Source organism: Lynx rufus, unplaced genomic scaffold (assembly GCF_022079265.1).
Source record: "Lynx rufus isolate CCGP_SWC_20201006 ecotype Redwood Valley unplaced genomic scaffold, mLynRuf1.p SCAF_17, whole genome shotgun sequence".
In the NCBI taxonomy this organism is placed as follows: Eukaryota; Metazoa; Chordata; class Mammalia; order Carnivora; family Felidae; genus Lynx; species Lynx rufus.
In genome coordinates, this window is record NW_025814831.1 from 31,872,550 (window position 1) to 31,893,510 (window position 20,961).

General features: G+C 38.2%; 1 protein-coding gene across 6 annotated transcripts in view; it reads right to left on the reverse strand.

The window, feature by feature from the left end:
- Window positions 1-3,294: 3,294 nt before the first annotated feature.
- The window catches only part of PCNX1 (pecanex 1), a 172,458-nt gene continuing 154,791 nt past the window's right edge, over window positions 3,295-20,961 (reverse strand). For 4 of the 6 annotated variants that reach the window (XM_047079418.1, XM_047079415.1, XM_047079416.1 and 1 more), the window contains 8 exons: window positions 20,671-20,821; window positions 15,364-15,594; window positions 14,273-14,547; window positions 12,407-12,612; window positions 9,529-9,971; window positions 8,982-9,122; window positions 8,736-8,772; window positions 3,295-8,587 (listed from right to left, as the gene is read on the reverse strand). In XM_047079418.1, the coding sequence (XP_046935374.1) occupies window positions 8,301-8,587; window positions 8,736-8,772; window positions 8,982-9,122; window positions 9,529-9,971; window positions 12,407-12,612; window positions 14,273-14,547; window positions 15,364-15,594; window positions 20,671-20,821 (1,771 nt within the window). In that variant the 3' untranslated portion in view covers window positions 3,295-8,300. Of the gene's footprint in view, window positions 8,773-8,981; window positions 9,123-9,528; window positions 9,972-12,406; window positions 12,613-14,272; window positions 14,548-15,363; window positions 15,595-20,670; window positions 20,822-20,961 lie in introns of all 6 variants that reach the window. The other 2 variants (XM_047079419.1, XM_047079417.1) reach the window with 1 other exon arrangement.

A 20,961-nucleotide genomic window follows, 5' to 3' on the forward strand; every position in this document is an offset into this window, starting at 1 on the left:
AAAAGATCTTTGGGATGGGGGAGGGAGGAATCCTCAGTAATTTTTTCTGAGTATTCCAAGACCCAAAAGTTTGAGAACTGCAGTTCTAGAAAACCCAACCTACCAAAACTAATAAACAGAAAATCCAAATCCCTAATTGAAAGCTTTTCTCTAAAGATCAATCCAGGTCCAGTTGGCTTCACTGGTGAATTCCATCCCCCCCCCCCCCCCCCCCCCCGCCAATCTAAGTAAGGAAACAATTTAGCAAGAATGTCATGAGATGTAAGGCAGCCCCTAAGAAAAGAGCAAACATCTGGACCTGTGTCTGCCTAAGCTTCTGCTAACTTTCTGCTCTAAATCTGCTACAGATGCAGCTTAAAAGAAACACCTTAATTCTTAGGTGGTCTGGGTCTCTGTTTCTTGAAAACAATACTCTGGAGAGCTATATACACATCTGCTGTGGACATTTTAGTCAACACTTTTATATGCACTATGTAGCAACCTTATAGTTTGGGGACTGGACTCCAGCTTCAAGGCTAGCTCTGATATGTCTGAGCCAATCAGTCATGGTAATTCTGTTTCTCTTGTCCATGACTGGTTTAGAAAATCAGGACATAGGGACAGGTTAAGGATCTTGCCTACATCAAATCTTACATTAAAGAGATGCAAGGAGAAATACACCGAGGCTTCTGGGAAATTTCCCCATGTGAGAGGTAACTGGAAGCATTATTTCTTTCTGTTTGATGATGTGTATGGAATGGGGTCCAGAACTACAGCTAGCTAGCTCCAGTCTGAAAAGGAAGGATACATAGCATGCATATGGAGTAGAGAAAATCACAGATATACAGAGTTAGAGTAACATGAACAAAACAACCCTGAAAGCCCAGTCTACCCTAAATTTTGTAGTGAACCAGTTTCCTGTATTCAGCAACTTTGAAATGGGTTCTTTCTTGAAACTATAAGCATTCCAAGTAAATTTGTATTTTCAAACTGTTTAAACGAATACTGTTTCATATTGCAATTGTATGAGGAGTCACTCCCAAATGTATAAGCTAGACGAACCTGCATTCTGTCTAAAGAAAGGTACACCTTCCATTTGGACTACACTGTGGAACACTCGTGGTACATGTTATTAATTGATAGAAAACCAATAAGTTGTGGGTGGTGTGTGAGAGCAAACCCATTAAGAGTATTATGAACACAGAGGTGCTACTTGGTATCTGCTTAAATTCAATGTTATCTTGGGATGTTGATTTTCCCTGATAAAGACAGGTCAAGACTGTGTGCTTCAGAATTGGAATGGAGGCCTGAAGTATTCTCTTTTTTTAATGTTTATTCATTATTAAGGAGAGAAGGAGGGAGAGAAGGAGAGGGAGGGAGGGAGGGAAGGGGGGAGGGAGGGAGGGAGAATGAATGAGCAAGCAGTGGAGGGGCACAAAGAGGGAGAGAGAGAATCCCAAGCAGTTCCATGCTGCCAGTGGAGAGCCCAACATGGGGCTTGATCTCAGGAACTGTGAGACCATGACCTGGGCCAAAATCAAGAGTTGGCTGCTTAAACTGACTGAACCACCCAGGTGCCCCAAGACCTGAAGTATTCTTATATGGGCCAATTATTATGTATTCATACAATGTTCTGGGGAACAAAAGGGAGCCCTGGACTAAAGGATGACTTTTCCCTTTTGGCACAGTTTACTGCATATTGACACTGAATAGTTTTTTTATTTTATTTTATTTTATTTTATTTTAATTAATTTATTTTTTTTTTCAACGTTTATTTATTTTTGGGACAGAGAGAGACAGAGCATGAACGGGGGAGGGGCAGAGAGAGAGGGAGACACAGAATCGGAAACAGGCTCCAGGCTCTGAGCCATCAGCCCAGAGCCCGACGCGGGGCTCGAACTCACGGACCGCGAGATCGTGACCTGGCTGAAGTCGGACGCTTAACCGACTGCGCCACCCAGGCGCCCCAACACTGAATAGTTTTAAAAGGCTACCAGACAAGATGGATTCATCTCTAGCCATTTGCTGTTACTGTGCATCCTATGAAGTTACAAAGCAATCTAGGGATCCTCTTGTACCAAATTACATTTTCCCAAGTATGAAGTTTAGTTATACCTAATTTCCTTTAATAAGTACCTATGAAGGGGGGAATAAAACAAATATTGTGTGTAACAAGTGCTGACTGAATACATAAGAAACCACCATTTGGGTCATGCCCTTACTTCACAAGGTGCTTTTTGCCTTCCCCACAGGAAAATGCATCTACCTAGTGAGATTTAGTGGCTACAGGTCGGCAAAACTTTGGGATCCTTTCTTTAGTAGGAAAAATCCTAAGTAAACTGCGCTTTAAGAACAATGAAGAACTTTTATGGGACTCAAATTTCATGTCTTCTGCCCTTTCAATCTCTGGCTGTAAGGCTGATGCAGCTCACTTACCCAGCCTATTTTCTTTGAAGATGTGTCTCATTTAACCTCCAGGTTTCTTGTCACTAGAAAACATAATGTCCTTTAAGACTAAATACTACTACATCCCCAGTCGTGCCATTGTGATCCTGGACAGGAAGACAGAAAACTGTCTGGGACTCTGATATAGATGGCACATAATCAGCATCCTGATGGTTTTGATTGTTACTAATAGTTAAAATGACTCACTAATGGCTCAATAAGGGTTTTAATCAAGAGTATATCTATTCTCGGGCTGCCTGGGTGGCTCAGTCAGTTAAGCATTTGACTTTGGCTCAGGTCATGATCTCACAGTGCATGAGCTCAAGCCCTGCATCAGGCTCTGTGCTGACAGCGTGGAGCCTACTTGGGATTCTCTCTCTGCCCCTCCCCGACTTGAGCTCATGAGCTCTCTCTCAAAATACATAAACTCAAAAAAAAAAAAAAAGAGTATATCTATTCTCATTCTCAGTTTGCATTTTCTCTTAAGTATTACACATGTAAACAATAGGTTAGTTTGTCTGATTTTGATGACCATAATCCAAACGTGCACTCCTTTCTCTATATTGTAACGTAGTGTAATACAGTGAACAATACACACATTTATTACCCTAGGTTTTCCATCTAATGTTGTATCATTACTATAACATATTCAGATAAATTCAAAAGACATAAAGTACAACCTTTCTACCAAGTATGAAAAGGTGTCCTTTTAATATGAAATATGTACATTTCTCTTATAAGCTGAATCATGTTTATAGGCCAAAGCTTCTGATTAAAATGATTATTTCAGAACCAAGTACATGTTTTAAAATATGCTATGCAGAGCTTTATATGATGTACTCTTTTTTCTTGACAAAAATGGACAGAAGGCAAAATGAAAAAAAATTTATTTCCTCAGTGTTTTATCCACTGTCAATACTGTATTTTTGATGCAATATATTTGCAAAGAAAAAAACAATCTCAGCTTTTATTTTCCATTTTAAACAACTACAATATTTACAAGCTATTTAGAATAACAAACACTCAGACGCACACACACTCACAGACCCACGCGAGTACATATATTCTTATCTCTGGTTTATACTGAATGCTGGTAAAGGCAATGAATACTTTCAGAGCCCATGATCAGAAAAGGGAAACCCATTTTCCTTCCTCACATATACCTTCCTGAATCACTTGTAGTATTCTTCCTTCCATTTCCTCATGCAGAGCTCATTGTATAGGGTTAAGGTAATCAGTTTTTACAATTTATTTTCACTTAAACCGTAAGCTTTAAAAAGCATAAGCAGACAGGATTTTCCCCACGTTTCTGTTATTTTGGTTGTGGAATCAAGCTTCATACATAAAAAAATCTTGTTCAACCACAGTTACACTAAACCCAGGAGTCATCTGGAGCAGCCATCTCACTTCCGACAACTACTCTGGTTAGAATTCCAGGATGCCCCTTCACCTGCACAAGTAACACCCAGGAATCCATCCTCGCCACTCTCACATGACCTTTGTTCCTTCTAGCTTGGCTCCACAGAACCATCAATTGTCAGGTGCAGAGCTGAGGCGTAAGAAAAAAGGTATAACCCTATACAACAGGTGTAAGTCTGAGAGCAGAGTCGTCACATAACCTTGCGAGGACAATCAGTTCTGCTTCCCCCAAAGAATGCTGTGTTGCTTCCATAAAATGGCAGATGATAAAGTTCAGCTCACAAATAGAACTTATTTACTCTACTTCAGAAAGAATATGTGGGCTGATAGGCAATAAAGAGAAATTCTTATCATACATAGTTCTTGACAGAGGACTCTGGTGAGGAGATTCAAAGCAGAAAATATACTTCTGTTTCAAGCAAAATTAACACTCTACTCACATACCCACCAGATCTATTTGTATAATAATTAATTCCTTTCCAGTCACAATTCTTACCTCAACATTTCGCAAGTCAAAAACGAGAAGGCCTAGGTATATATCAACCAGATTTTTAAAAAAGAAAAATGAAGAGAGGTTGGTTTTAAAAAACTTAATTAAAAAAAAAAAAACCTGCAGATTTCCAATGTATTATTAAAACTTATGCTGCACAAATGCATGGTCAGAAGACTAAAACAGAAAGTTCAAAGTCCCTTGACAGGTTCCAAGTATCATTTTAGCCTTGACTGACATTATTCTTTCCACTCATTTTAGAATTAAAGGAAAAGCCTCTAGAATAAAAACTGATGTTTTATACTTCACCCGAACAATTTATCACATCAAAGGGAAAAAAATGCACTGGGTCTGTGTCCAGGCAAAGTAATTCTGTATGATTATATTACACTACAAAAGAGAACAAGAATGAATACTGAGGACTTTAAAAAAAACAAAAACGGAAGGGATTGTCTATATTAATGAAAGAATAAGGAAGATAAACACAAAAGTAATTAATCTGGGTAGCAGTTTATAGTTTAATAGCTAGTGAACATAAATTCAAAGAATTCTGATGCAAAATTACTAAGGTATCTTTTTCTCAAGTCATATATTTAGAAGGAAAGATTTTTGAAAGTTAACTAAAAGAAAAAGATAATTTTAGACTCTGGACAAATCGTAAGTTTAAAAGACATCTACTTCTGGACCGATGCAGCAATCCACCAAATGAATTTCTAAGCAGAGGCAGAAGGATGTTGCATGGAAGCAAAGTGGAATTTATTAAGGCTAAGTTAACTACTCTTGCTTAGGTTTGAGGCTGTTTTTTATATTTTGATAGAAGACAGAAAAATAAACCAACCCAAGAAGAAAAACCCATCTTCCTTATAAACTTAGTTTCTACATAAAAACTTCTATGACCTGACATTCGGTACACAGAATAATTTTCCATACCTCACTCAGGATAGAAATACTATCTGTCTACTTCTGTTTCAAGGACTAGTAGAAGTATCTCAGTTACACTTGAAATATTTTTAAAACGACTTCAAATCTAAGGGAAGCTCACCTTCCAATAATAGCAACTCAAAGAAGGCAGAACACTGGTGAAGATTGTTCATTAATTTCCTGAAAGGTAATTAATCTCCTCTTATCGTAAAAATAGACAGCCTCACCACCTACTCTCCCAAGTCCCTTAAATACCAACATCTTATATTAATCTATACTCTTGGAAAATTTAGATTTCTTTAGAAAAAAATGAACATTTAAATTTCTATCAAGTACTGAAAATGATGTAAAAAAGAGGGCTCACACCAAGTTATAAGCTCGAAGATTAACCAAAAACTTAACTTTGAGTTGTAAAATGATTTTTGCCACTGAATGAGAGGAAATGAGAAAAGAAAGTAACAATTTATAATTCACTCCAGGACTCTCTCTCAAAAGAAGGGAAAAAACAAACTCACACAAGACAAAGACCAGAAAGGTATCAATGAGACTCTGTTGAAGGGAAATGCATAAAAAGCTAGTGTTTTAATGACATATTCTTACTTTCAAATTATGGAACTCTGAAAGTTTTGGCAAATGTGAACTGAAGACACTAGTGTGTGTATGCTGGAGTCTTGTACACTAATGAAGACAGTTAAGCAGGGAATCTAAATAAGCAGTTCACTATTCTCCAAGGGGGGCTGGGAAAGGCAAAATAAGACATGTATGATCAATTTACTCAATGAAAGCATGTATATTTCCACATAATAATTTAGGTCCAGTTGTTAAGACATGAGTCTTCAATTATCACTGCTTCCTCTGCCGTAATTATTAGAAAAGTATTCTGACTTTTAAAAGACCATCAGGTTTAGACTAAAAAATAAAAACAGGGCTCCTGTTAGGGTTTCTATTCTATAAATTCCCTCAAGGGTTATAACAAAATTCAACTTGTCTTGAGAAGAATGTCCACAGTTATCATGCCAAATCAAGACCCAATATATATGTTCCATATAAAATCTAGTCTTACATTTTTAGAGCGTGTAATGTGTTTAACAATTGGGGGTAGGGGGTGTGAGGCTAGGAATAGCCCTTCTGACTGAATCATCTGAAGCTCAGATTTTTTTTTTCTGTGTAGGAAAATGAATTATCTTCCATTTAGGACTGAAAGGATTCCACTTATCTTCCCATCTAGGTAATGACCATGAAAAGATCATATTCATTTCAGAAAGAGAACAGGCAGCAGGAATCATAATTCCTTTGAGAAGATTTTAAATAAATATAGATGGTTAGGTAGACAGATCATATATTCGGTTTCAGAAGAGAAACATAAAAGCCTTGGACCTTAATGACATACTGTAGATTTGCCAAAATGCAGCAAATACAGAATGTAACAACAGTATCAGGAAAATACGTTTTAGTTGGTCAATTTAGAAAGGGTACCTTTGTGTAAAGGTTCAGTAAATCACTTGACAAATGTTTTTAAAAAGTACATTTGGCAAAGCGCGAAGTCTGGAAATGTCAGCACGAGGTACACTGGATCCTGAATAACTACGAAAACTGTAAATTAGAAAAGGGCAAAATAACCACACTGTGGAATGGAAATGTAGTCGGATGTTAGTTTTCATTCCATCTACGGAAGTGTTATGCTATACTGTGAGAGCGACAGTAGGGGTTAGTGCGGAAACAGCTTCTCTCTCCTGTCACCTCATCAAAAGATACTTTACACCTGTGCCGTCCAATACAGGAGCCACCAGGCACATGTGGCCGGTGAGTACCTGAAATGTGGCTAGCGCCACATGGGGAAAGAGTAACACTCTGGATGTATCAGACTAAATAAAATACACATTGAAGATTAACTTCACACCTGCTTTCTACTTCCCGTTTGCAGTAGGGTGGAAAGATGGCTGCTCCTAAATGCTCAGGAGATGTATATATATTCTTTGGAGTTTCACACAAAAGGGGAAAGTTTTCAGAAGGATTTAAAAAATGCCGGAAGTTGAAAATTAAATCTAAACCACAGTTTCCACCTAGCCCAATTGTAAATCTGAATTATATATTTCCCTGAATACACGCGTATTTAAAAAAAAAAAACAATAAAATTTAAGTTATGAGACAACATATTAAGTCAATTTCACAGTTATAAATATTTCAAATTACACCTACACACTATAAATTACAGGAAATAAAATTCAAGTAATAGAAAAAGAAGAGAGGAGCAAAATAAGAGGCGAGGTTACTGAAGAGGGACATAACAAGAACTGCACCATCTGGATAATTTCGTTTGAAAAAATTTTACTTGATTAACTGAACTGCATGTGAGTAACTTCAAGAGCTAATGACTCTGAATAGAAAAGCAATCAATCCTTTTTTTAAGTTCCTGGATGCTCATCTTCTTCTTTGAAAAATAAAAGTATTTTCTTCCCAGAACTGACCCCAGCAGAGCTTGCCCCAAGAGGAGCTGGGGCACACCGGTGCTGGAGCGCCTCTGATGTGTGGACACAGGAGCTGGCAGTGGTGTTCACAGGACCGACGCACTGACCGCTATCTCCAACGACGAAGCTATGTACCTCTTGACCCTTAACGTTCATTTTAGAGAAAACACCCAATGTACTGGCATGGAGTATAGGTTACTGACAAAAAAATAAGCAGCACAGTTCCTGCTATGTATGTTTAAGGAAAGGGCAGGGGTTAATCCCAAAGGCAATTTAAATAATGGTATTTTATTTTTATATATAAATAAACGTTCTGAGAAATCTCAGACTTTAGTGCATTGTTGTAAAAAATTAGTGCAGTTTTCTCATTAAAGTTTTTAGCGCTCAAGGAATAAGATAAATCTATGTCTGTTCATAGTCTCTTTCACTGTACATGAAACTTTCATACTGCTAAACGTCAAAGTGAAGGTTTCTACACTGGTCTGTTTTTAAAAATCAAGGTAAATGGATTTCATGTTCTATGACAAAACATGGCAATTATTTTTGGCAAAGAAATTAGAAAAATATGAGATCGTAGTTTAGAAATGAAGAGTTTGTTGATTTAAAGCATAGGCAATGCATAGGAAAAAAATTTTTGTAAGGATGTAATTTAACAGAACTTTATCCTTCATGCAAAATGTTTTGTCGGCAGCTAACTTAAAAAAATAGTTCAGCTTTATTTGGGGATGGAGACAGTGACAGGAGTCAGGGTGAAGGGCGAAGGAGAGGCGCTTGGCCGAGCCCACTCTACATCCAAGTATCTCCCACACAGGAGCAGAGGAAAACCTGCAGGCGTCTTCTGCGCTCTCCTCTCTTTTTCCAACGTCTCGGAATGGAGAGGGAAGAGAAATGTAGTTATAAAACACTGGCTCACACTTCAGCCCCAAGTTCTAGTACCCCGGTTTCAATGACAGTCACATATTTATCATCAATCTGGACCAGAAGTACTGTCTTGTCGATGTGGGATCTAGTACCTGGATCTCTGCTGCAAGGCACCCATCGGTGAATCACCTAATGATTCAGAATAAAATAAATTAGTGGCAGGGACCTTGAATGCATTTGCAAACTTCACTTAAAATTAGAGACAGTCATTCTGTTTGATAATTCAGCAAAAGGTGCATTTAAAAAAGCATGAACATCAATTAGCTAAAAACGTGCACACAAGTCGGTCAGGCTACACAAAAAGTGAGAGCAGGGGTCAGCTTCGTAAGAGAACTCACATGGCCTTCCATGCCCTCCTGAGGACTCCAGTCTTTCCAGCTGTTTCTCCCAGCTTTTAACCGGACACCCTCATCAGGCCACTGCAGCTCTTTCCTTTTTGATAGGTTGATCCCATCCAGAACTTGACTGGGATCCACGATCTGTATTGTAAATAAATATGGGTCATTTCTAATTCAATTTTTTTCTGGATGATGACAGATTATATAATCTCAAGTAAAATCTCTTTCCCAGACTAAGTCTCAAGTTCTCCATGGCCTATAACTGGACAAAAAACAATCTGAAAGGCCACCTCCTGAATTCCTTTTAGCCTACAGCAGACCTTACTGCCAGGGCCACATGACAACAGCTGAGTGCGGAACAACAATCACCACTGAGAAACTACTTGCCTCCAGTTTTCAGGCTGGCAGAAACTTTTTTCAACATTCAAAAACGTCCTAGTCTTCAGACTAAGTAATATGAGGTGTGTTTTCACCAGCATCCTCCACTCGACAAACGAGAAATAAACACAAACAGGTGAGACAGTGCCAGCACTGTGGGCTTACTCACTTGGACTCTGTAAATCACTTCCCCCCTTTTGGCGTGTGAATTATTGGCAGGACTTAAGGGGTTGCCCGGCTGGGCGTCGGCGGCACTGCTCTGACCTCCCTCTGTCCCAAGAAAGCCCACGAGAGTGTGATGTTTGCAGGCCGGGATGCTCTGGCTGGAGCTGCTGGAAGAGGGGAGGCCATGCTGCACACAGCCCACGCCGCTCTGACCGGAGGGCTCCATCTGGTTCACCATGGAGAGGCGGGACTGGATGGAGGACGGCAAGTTCCGGAGCGATATCTGACTGGTGGACGAGCGCCGACAGGGCACGAACCCCGTGGTGGACATCCGGAGAGACGAGTGCCGGCTGCTGTAGCAGTAAGACGACTGGCTGGCCACTGAGGCCCGAGCAGGGGACTGTCTGACCAGGCTTGACTGGACAGAGTGGGAGCTGTGGCTAGTGCCTAGCGAGGGAGAAACAACAGCACTTGTTCCAGATGGCGTGATTCAAACGCGGTTCTTTTCTTTTTTTTTTCCCTAAATCTTCATCCCTTAAGCAAAATGACTTGAATGTACTGAATTTAACGCTTATATTCAAAACTTTTTAAGTTATCAAAAATAAATAAATATTTGAGATCGGTTTTCTTGTGTGGTTTTGATAATATAATTTTAATTTGCTAAAGCTTGTCAATTTTTTTTTAAAGTTTATTTATTTGAGAGTGAATGGGGGAGGGAGAGAGAGAGAATCCCAAGTAGGGTCCACACTGTCAATGCAGATCACAAACTGTAAGATCATGACCTGAGCCAAGATCAAGAGTCAGTCACTTAACTGACTGAGCCATTCAGTCAGTTTGCTGCCCAATTTGCCACCCAATTTGCTAAAGCTTTTTAAAAATTAAAATTCTGGAGTAAAAGAAAGACACAAATAATTTCAGCAAGTATCTGGATTTAATGCTGGGATAAATCCTAAAATATCTTCCACAGAAATATTTCAGAATAACAAGAATAACTCTTTATTACTTCAGAAATTAAGTATCTCGTGGAAACGAGACCATGAGAAATATTTACTAAGGATTCATGTGGCAAGATCCATAACTATTTCTCAAGGTATAGAATTAGTGGCCTTTCAATCCGTTCCAATGACACACTACACGGTCCATAGAGAGATGATGATACCACATTGCAATCTTCGTATCCATTACAGGATTGCTACTATACATGAATTATCAGTGATACTGAATAGCAGGTTCTTCTGTGTCCTTTTTCAAATTGCTTGATAGAATTCCTCAGGTTTGTCTTTTTCCTGACTCCTAACAGTAATGTGAGAATTAGAAAGTAAGTTTTAACTCTAATGAAAAAATTCCTCCATGTACTTTCTATCTGAAAACACAAAGAACTGATCAAACAGCATGTAAAAAAGCATACTGAAAGTTTTAACTTTTCACTCAGAAGTTAAAAAAGAACCACAAGATGTTGATAATATACCTATTTAGTCTTGATTACAATGCTATTGGATTTTTTTTTAACATAAGTAAATGTCTTAAGACTTCATCTCGTTCATAGAAAGCGGGGGGGGGGAGGGAGACAGCACTGAATCAACCAATCAGCCATATGAAAACAGATTAAATCTGATTCCTACTGCATACCATGTGGATTGCAGATATCATGTAAAAGGAAAATTAGTAAAAAAAAAAAAAAATACCATCAGTGCCTTGGGATAGGAAAAAATTTCTTAAATAGGACACAAAAAGTACTAATCAGAAAGGAAAAGATCAGCAAATTGCTCCACATTAAAACCAAGAACTTCTTGTCAAAAGAGAAGCTACTTGGGGTGCCTAGGTGGCTCAGCGGGTTAAGCATCTGACTCTTGGTTTCAGCTCAGGTCACGATCTCACAGTTCTTGAGTTCGAGCCCTGCATCAGGCTTGGTGCTGACAGCATGGAGCCTGCCCGGGATTCTGTCTCTCAAAATAAATAAACTTAAAAAATTAATTATATATTTATTTATATAACAATTAATATATAATAATAATCACATATAAATTAATTTATACAATATACTTATATAATATGATATATAATTAATAATTATATATGCATATATATATAAAAGAAGGGGAGGCACTCTTCACAGAAAGAGAATCGCAAGTCAAGGGATAGAATGGGAAAAGACATTTGTAGTACAGAAAACTGACAAAGAACTTGAATACAGAATATACAAATAAAATAAAAAGACCCAAATAGAAAAACGGGCAAGAGATTTAACAGGTACTTCAAAGAGAGAAACAGGTGATAAACTCAATTTAAAACCTTTCAATTTTGGGTATCACAGCAATGCAAATTAAAACAATGAAATTAAAGACCACCCCTTCTCCTGTTCTTCTGAGCAAGCAGGGAACCGATAATACTCCAAGTCAAAGTTTACAGGATGGGCATTCCTTTGTGTAACTGGTGAGAGTACCAACTGGTTAAAAAAACAAAAACAAAAACAAAAGCTTCCTGGAAAGACTTTTGGCCTTATGTGTCATGAATCTTAAATATTCCCATAAACTTTGATTTAGTGATTGCATTTTTAAAGTCTCTAGCCCAAGACAACAGCAGTCACAAAGTTTATTTGTAACATTCGAAGAAACCAAACCATTGACCAATGAAAGAGAAGTTAATCACATTATAAACTAGATTATTATTAGCCTTTAAAAATTATACTTTCAAAGACATGACATTTCAAATTTTACATACATATAAAGGGATAAATATAAATAGGGTAACATCCAACCAGGAATCAAACAAAATATTTTTACATATTTCCAAGTAGGTAATCTAGAATTCTCTTTAGACATGCATACTAACTGAGCCCCAGAGCTAAGAGGCTTAGACACGTAAGTTTGTTTTCACATTACCTAGTGTTGGAGGATAAGATGTGACAGGTGGATGGGGTCCTGCTCCCGACCCTTGCCCTGGATTTGCAGTGCTTCCCTGGGACACATTGCTATGGGGGTCACTGGCACTTGTTGCATTGTTACTAGTGCAGGAAATTCCACCTCCAGTGTCGGAATCTTCAATATTGCCACCACTGTTACAGCCAGCCCCACACCCTTTCCTTAACCTGGGAACAAACACCAAAGTAAGCAGCATTATCCCACAATCACCTCAAGATAGGGGTTTTATTCTATTTCCAGCTATTCAGAATGTTTAATGCTACTAACATTCACCTTTCAAAGTCTTTACAGTATAGTAAATATGAGAAACAAAAAAAGGTCAGTTATGTTTTCAAAGGATGGCCTAAGAACTATCCCTGTTATACTCACTGCCTCAATTCTTCCCAATCTACCTTCACTTTTATATACTCTATCATCTTTTCTGATCTTGCCATCTTTCCTGAACCATAATAAACTGCACATAACAAAACTGCACCATTAAGATTACAGATGGAAACAGAATTCTTGGCAGCGTCTGTTCAGCGCCTCTGAAGTGTGCACCCCGGAAGACCTCATTTCTGCTGTAGCACACTTGGATGAGCACTGCTGTAATCACTGCCCCGCCCCTGCCTTTTTAATGTGGGGTGACCAACTATCCCGGATAGCCTACAATTAATTGTCTCAGTCTGGCACTGAACGTCTTGCTTCCCAGGAGACCTCTCAGTGCTGGGCAAACCAGGGCAGTTAGGCACTCTAATCTCTATACCATTTCTCTTGGGGGAAGAGAACTCAACCTCTTCAAGGCAATTCCAGCACAACGGATAGTTTTGGAAAGAAATTTCTTTGAACGCCACTCTGGTTTATTTCTTCTTTCTTATACTAAAATGGTGAAACTTTTTTTTTTTTTCTGAATATGCCTAGAAGATGCCTATTTGAGAGTTTGCCACCCCAATTCCACATCCTGTTTTTAAGTTCTGTTATTTAACGATTTGAACAAAAGCTTGTAAGAAATTGAAGATACTCCGTGACTTTTCTTCACCAGTCACCAAACTATGATGTTCCTATACAAAACACCGTAATTTACTAGACAAAGGAAGAGAAAAAATTCATGTGCACACTTGAAGACACCACCGATTCGAGATCTGAGTGATGACTGGATTGTTAAAATGGCAGTAGTATCTCCGCATCGCACAAGCAGGAGTTTCAGCAAATACAGTGTGCGCCCCCTACTGCTAGAATGGAATAAAACAAAAGTAATCAGCTTGTTCAGGTTTCCTACGTTTTTCTCTAATTTGCCTTTTGTTGGCTCACACATCCTAATAGTGGCACTATGCTGCAATATAGAGTAAGAAAAGCTAAAGAAAAGGGAACTATTCAAGATTCTACCAAATGCTGGAGGAATGGTTCTTTTTTTTTTTTTTTAAAGTTTATTTATTTATTTTGAGAGAGAGAGAGAGAGAGAGAGAGAGAGAGAGCGCAAGCGAGCGAGCACAAGCAAAGAAGGAGCAGAGCGCCAGGGAGAGAATCTCAAGCAGGCACAGAACCTGACGTGGGGCTCAATCCCATGAACAAGATCATGACCTGAGCCAAAATCAGGAGTCAGACACTCAACTGACTAAGCCACCCAGGTGCCCCTGGAGCAGTGGTTATTGACCAGAGTTGTACATTTGATGTATTGAATAAGAGTTTGAAATAGACTACTTCCCGAAGTTCCTGATAGAATAGGTTTAGATTGTGCCATGGCATCTGTACTTTTTCTAGAAGCTTTCCAGGTGATGCTCATGAAAACTGCTTGGATGAAGATGGTCAGGACACACCATCACTGAAATATGCAACCCCATGGCTCACCTGTGCCAGGTTGACACTATGAAGTTTCTGATATTGCCCAAGCTGATAGGTCCCCCAAGGATTTCTTTAAGCTGTTCGTGGCTGTCAGAGTAAGAAGTTGTCAGGGGGGAGACAAAGATTGGGTAGCCAATAGGTTGATCACAAGATGAGTTTATCATGTTTCTCAGAGCTTGTTTTGCATTCTGGATGCTCCCTCTCTCTGGATTACGGTTACGTAGAAACACAAGCTCTTGCTGTTGTCCTGCCCAAAGACCTCGGACACATTCCTTATTAACCTGAAAACCAGAACACATGGGAATTAGGTTAAGGGGCCAAGAATGAAACTCATATAAACAGAAGAGTATAAATGGGAGAGATACAAAAGACCTATGATAACAGTGAAAAGCAAGAAATACAAGTACGTCACATTTGAATAGGAGCTCTTCAATTTTCCATTGTCATTCGTAGGCTGTTAAATAATAAGCAGCCACGGTACTCTCTTCCCTGGTCTGCCTTACAAAAATACCAAGTTTACCAAATTGATAGAGTGTTGCATTTTGCAATCGGGGTAATAAGATATTTTTGATAGAAATGAGCAGTAACAAATATTTAGAGTTAAAAGGATGTTTGTGACTTTGCAGGTTGATTAAATGAAGTAGATAAAAAGCAAATCGTTATAAACTATTAAAATAAAATCTCAGAAATTAAGCTACCTAAAGCCATGAGATGTTTAAAAAATCAAAAAATAAAAAACAATGAAAAGTACAAACTATGGTATTATTTTGCAACCTAGGAATCAGATTAGCAATATGGTGCTGATATTCTAAGAAGAGATGCTGATATTCTAAGAAGAGACAGCATATATAATAGATAAGACTGCCACAGAAAGAAAATAAGCAAACATTATAAGACTCTATCGTACTTGAGAAAATTTCAGAGGACAGAATAAATTACATTAAAATAAATCAAATTAAGTGCTCATAAATAATGCTAATGTAGTATGGTCATTTTTTTTTGTCTATAAAAAGAGTTTCAATGACTTTTTAAAGTTAGGACAAGGTTATGTAAGTTCCTTTCTTCTTTTCTCAGACACAAACGCCTCAAAAACTTACCTTAATGACTCTGAAGCTCAGGTATCGTCTATTCAGCATTATGATCTTATATTCATTGGTGCCATCATCCATGACATGCCGCAGAGCAAGCAGGGAGGGAGAATTGGCAAGAACCGCGCTCCGCCACGCAGGGTCCCCTTCATGAGCTATTACGAGGTTCTTTTCATGAGACACAATGGCTTCATAGAGCACAGTAGGGTCATCATACTCATCTGGAGAAGTGAAATGATCCTAAACAGAAATAAAAAATGTGTTTTTTTTAAAGTTTATTTATTTTGAGAGAGAGACAGAGCACTAACAGGGCAGAGAGAGAGAGAGAGAGAGAGAGACAGAGACAGAGAATCCCATGCAGACTCCACAGTCAGTGCAGAGCCCCACGTGGGGCTCAAACTCACGAACTGTGAGATCATGACCTGAGACGAAGTTGGATGCTTAACTAAGCAATCCAAGTGCCCCCAAAATATGGTTTATAGGAAGTGAAGGACTTCCAGTGTACTGATAAAAGCTTCTATAGTTACTACTCAGTTAGTAAATGAAAATTCTTAAAAACTGGTTTAATATGAATGTTTCATATCCATACATATTATTATTATTAGAGATAAATCAGAGATTCTTAAATTCAATCAGATTAGGGATTAGCTCATTACTGCCGTACTACTTTTGTAAATTCTTCAATCCAACCCTATCCTCTAAGTTTTAAATAAATAAATACCTTTCCCATTTTTATGTATTTTCTTTTTCTCATTCAAGTTGGGTTTTACATGTCTTCATTCAACATAATTTTTTTCTGTTCAAGAACTGTCTCACTGGTATCAGTTAAGGAAGGCTAAACTGCATAAAAATTCCCTCTTACATACAACTCTAATATACATAAAAGTTCCCTCTAATATAACTCTTGGTGACACTGACACTCCAGAACTCACTCTAGAATTCAGCGGAAGCTAGAATTCAGCTGAAATACAAGTTTTGTTTAGCTTCTTCCTTGCTTCTCTCCCTTCCTTACAAATTCCCCGGAGGGCACCCTGTCAATCTCTTGCACAGGAGTCCTGGACTCTGACTCTGTTTCTAAAGAACGTGGCCTAAGCCACGTTTACAAATTAACAATACCTCTGTACACCAACCCTCCTAACCTTTCCTTTAAATATTAAGCTCACTTTCTCATATCAGCAGATAACCAGATTTCATTTAATGCACTCTCTTGTAGCAAATAGTTCCTCTAGGGAAGGAACAGTTCCTTTGTATGGTAGTGTTGGTATAATTTTTGAATGGAAAATAAAAGTGCAGACCTAGGCAATAATTATATTCTTAATAAAATGGACAAAGTTGGAAAATATTAGGCATGTCAAAATGGAGTATGTTTTATCTTGTTCAAATATTTCTTCTCATTGGGCTGAATGAATATTGCTTTGGAGGCAAAGTATTTGAAACAAGCAGAATGTCCATGAATACAGAAATTGCTAAATAAACGGTAGTTAAAAATCATACCCTGAAATACTACAGAGCCGTTAAAAATGTGATGTGCCTCTGTATGTGCTGGCTATTCATGTTATATGTATTTTTTAAGTTTATTTATTTTGAGAGAGAAATAGAGAGCACACACATATGTGCACTGAGCAGGGGAGGGGCAGAGAGAGAGAGAGAGAGAGGGAATCCTCAGCAGGCTCCTTGATGTCTGCACAGAGCCCAATACAGGCCTTGATCTTACGAACTGTGAGATCATGACCTGAGCCAAAATCAAGAGTTGGACACTTAACCAAATGAGCCACCCAGATACCCCATCCATGTTATATTAAATAGGGGGGAAAGCATATGCCACAGATCATTTTATGTAGCACAATTATATTTTTAAAAAGGCAAATATTTATACATATAGATGGAAATGTCTATGAACTTAGGGAAATCAGAAAAGATATACATCAAATTATTGGCAGTGGCTGCTTCTTGGAAGGGCTGTACAATGGTATGGGGTGATGGGAAGATACTCTTGGGTGATCTTTTTCATTATGTTTCAAATAAAAAGAGCAAATGTTCCCAGTTCTGGCAAAAGTTTTTCAAAGGCGTTTTAAAAATACACTTGAGAAGTTATAAGCCAATGCACAAGATATATTTTTTGAAGATAATGAAACTGATTCACTTAGCATTCATTGGTGGCCAAGCATTGTGCTAAGCAATGATGATGTAAAGACGAATAAGAAATATGGGGCACGTGGGTGCCTCGGTCAGTTGAACATCTGACTCTTGATTTTGGCCCAGGTCATAATCTCAGGGTTGTGAGATTGATCCCCATGTCAGGCTCTCTGCTGAGCAGGGAGGCTGCTGAAGATTCTTTCTCTTTCTCCTTCTGCTCCTCCCCTGCTTTCTCTCACGCACACACTCTCAAAACAAAACATCTTTGTCCTCAATCACAGACTGACTGTAAGATTTTCATCATGTCACTTGTAAGCCAAACTGGATGTTGAGACTAATGAAAATGGTAAAACAAGGAGGTAAAGTGTTTTACAAAATGATTAAATAGAGAAGAAAACACATGAACAAGAGAACACATAAAAAAGGCAATTTGCTTAATTTCTCTGAGTTCTTAGTCTTCACCTACCAAATTGGGATTTAAATGATTTTCTGGGTTGGGGCGCCTGGGTAGCTCAGTCAGTTAAGGATCAGACTTCGGCTCAGGTGGTGATTTCACGGTTGTTCGAGCCCTGTGTGGGGCTCTGTGCTGACAGCTCAGAGCCTGGAGCCTGTTTCAGATTCTGTACCTTCCTCTCTCTCTCTGCCCCTCCCCCACTCACCTTCTGTCTCTGTCTCTCAAAAATTAAATAAATAAATGGGTTGCCCCCCCCCCAGTTTACTAAAAAATAATAATAATAATGATAATTTTCTGGGTTGTGGAGACATCATGTATATAAGAACACTAATATGCTGTACAACAGTGTAAAATTATAACTACTACACAGATTATAAATTTTAATTTATAAAGTAAAAACATAATACATTAGATTGGAGAATTAAAAAATCAAAAAAGAACTGTAAAGGAAAAAGCAAAAATTAAAAACACCTACAAAGTACTAAACACACATTAGCAAAGATTGAGAGGCAAGGGTTAAGAGAAACTTTATATTTCTCACTTTCTGGGGAAAAAAAACCTTTTTTTAAGTTTGAAGTATAAGTTACATATAACAAACGATACCATTTTAACCATGCAGTTAGAAGCATTTTGACAAATATGCACACCCATGTAATCACTGCTACATTCTAGATATAAAAGTTCTCCCTCATCCCCAAACACTCCTTCCTGTCTTTTGGCATTCAATCAATCTCCACATCCCAAGGGACCACTAATCTGCTCTCTGTGGCTACAGACTAGTTTGGCTTTAGATTTTATATAGATAAAATTATACAATATGTACTCTTTTTATGTCTGGCTTCTACTCTGCATAATGTTTGAGATTCATTCATGTTGTGGAGTCTAACAGTAGTCCATTCCTTTTTATTCCTAGGTAATATTCTATCATGTAGATATACCATAGTTTGTTCGTCTGTTGATGGACAGTTGAGTTGTTTCCAGTTTGAGGCAATTACAATTAAGACTCCAATGCACACATGTGTGTTCTTTGTACAGACATAAACTTTCATTCTCTTAGGTTTCTGGGTTCTATGGAATGTGTATGCATATCCTCTCTTTTAATATTGTTCGCTTAACATTGCCCATTTTTTGCTTTTGGGAGTTTTCAGGAGTATACAACATACAAACCTTGGAGATTACCTATTTACAGATCTATCTTTTCTTGGCCTGAGAGTCCCTCATGGGCAACCCAAATTCTGTCTCAAAATGATGCTCATATGTGGTTGTTTCTTACCACTGAACGGGTCCACCTCAGCCTTCTCAAAGGTGTGTCAGAATTATGGAATTTTTCCAGGGGCACTTGTGTTCCCTACCTTCCCCTTACCAGCCTTCCGTGGCTCCTGGGTTCCTGATTCCAACCCCTTACCCCCTGCTTGTCACTGTTGTTGTCAGTCACGGCTAATGAGAGTGAGTTTACCCAACTTTGTTGGGCCATCATGTAAGGTAGAGAAACACTGTCACAGGCAATAATGCCACCGCCAAAGGAACATGTAAGGAAATGAACGTGGCAGCAACAGGTAAGAGCACCTGTAGGGAGAGATGGCGGCAAAGACCTACGGTATCAGAAAATACAGATACCCTGTGCCTCAGTTTCTTCTCTGACAAATGGAGATAAAATACTTGTCATAACTTTTAGAATTAACTGACGATCTATTTGGAGTTGTTAGATAATCATGTTATGTAAAAGAGTATTTCTTACAGAGCAGATATATTAATCAGTGCCTTTTGAGAAATTCTGAAGTTTTAAAAACACTTTAACCTAAAGTCATTATTTTTTTCTTTTAAAGACACTGAATTGTCTCAAAACCAGAAAGCCAGTCTGAAGATGGACAACTCTTTGTTCCCAAATGTACACTTTCTCCATGATCCTCAAAATACTATTCCATTTTCAACAGAGACTTTCAAATAATATATCCCTGATCAGTAATCTCCTAAATAATATGGGACATTGACTTTATTCCAGCAGTCTTAGATTATAGTATTATCACTTGCAGAGTAATTCACCCTTTATGTGGGGGGAAAAATATTCAAACAGATTTGAGTATAAAAGATGCATTTTAATGAGGCTTATCAGGCAGTCTTTGTCACCAGATCTGATGACTATTGTCAAGTGGAATGATTAGGGCAGCAAGCACCAGTTCTTAATCTCATAATATAGTCTTGAAATGATCCAGGGCTTTGGAAACGTATTTGGGGGTTACATTTTAATTTTTATTACCCTATTAGGATTATTTAACTAAGGCTAAATCTGTCCTGACCATCTATCGTTCTGTATAACTTGCTACACTAAACACAGAGTTCAGTAATAGCAGCACTTACAACTCCGCCGAGATGCTACTCCACTGCACTGGGAGTTGGCTAACATTCAGCTACGGAAGAGGCTTGAATCACATGTGAAATGTGAGGTCAAAACAAGAATTCTAAGGGTGAGGGACCTTTATTTCCAGTTTGTCACTGCTTACAGTTTGCCTCAAGTTCGTGCCCAGATCATTTACTCTTTAATATTAATATTCAAATTTACTCTTAGAAACATACGTTCAGGCTTCTAAGATTTAATATCTTGCCATAAATCATGTTTTTCTGTTTTTCAAATGAAACGTTTCTCAAAAAGTTCCCCAGGAACATAATTTGGAAGTGAACCAGCACCATTAAACACCAGTAATACATTATAGTTTTCCTTTTCTTACCTGATGAAGTTTAATGGACATGCGGATCCCCGGGACTACTACTTTCCTTAGTAATTCCATGTCAGCAAAGATCCATTCATCTCGAATTGAAGAAATACGGAAATCCCCCTTAAATAGGGCATGCAGTCCATAGAGGAATGACTCTAAATTACTGTTAGGATTGGAGATAAAAGTTTACACATTTTGACAAAGATCTACCATCACACTGATTCTTACATGTGGTTGTACATCAGAATCATCTGGGAGTGTTTTGCAAATACAGATTCCAAAGACTGTACTAATGCCAGAACC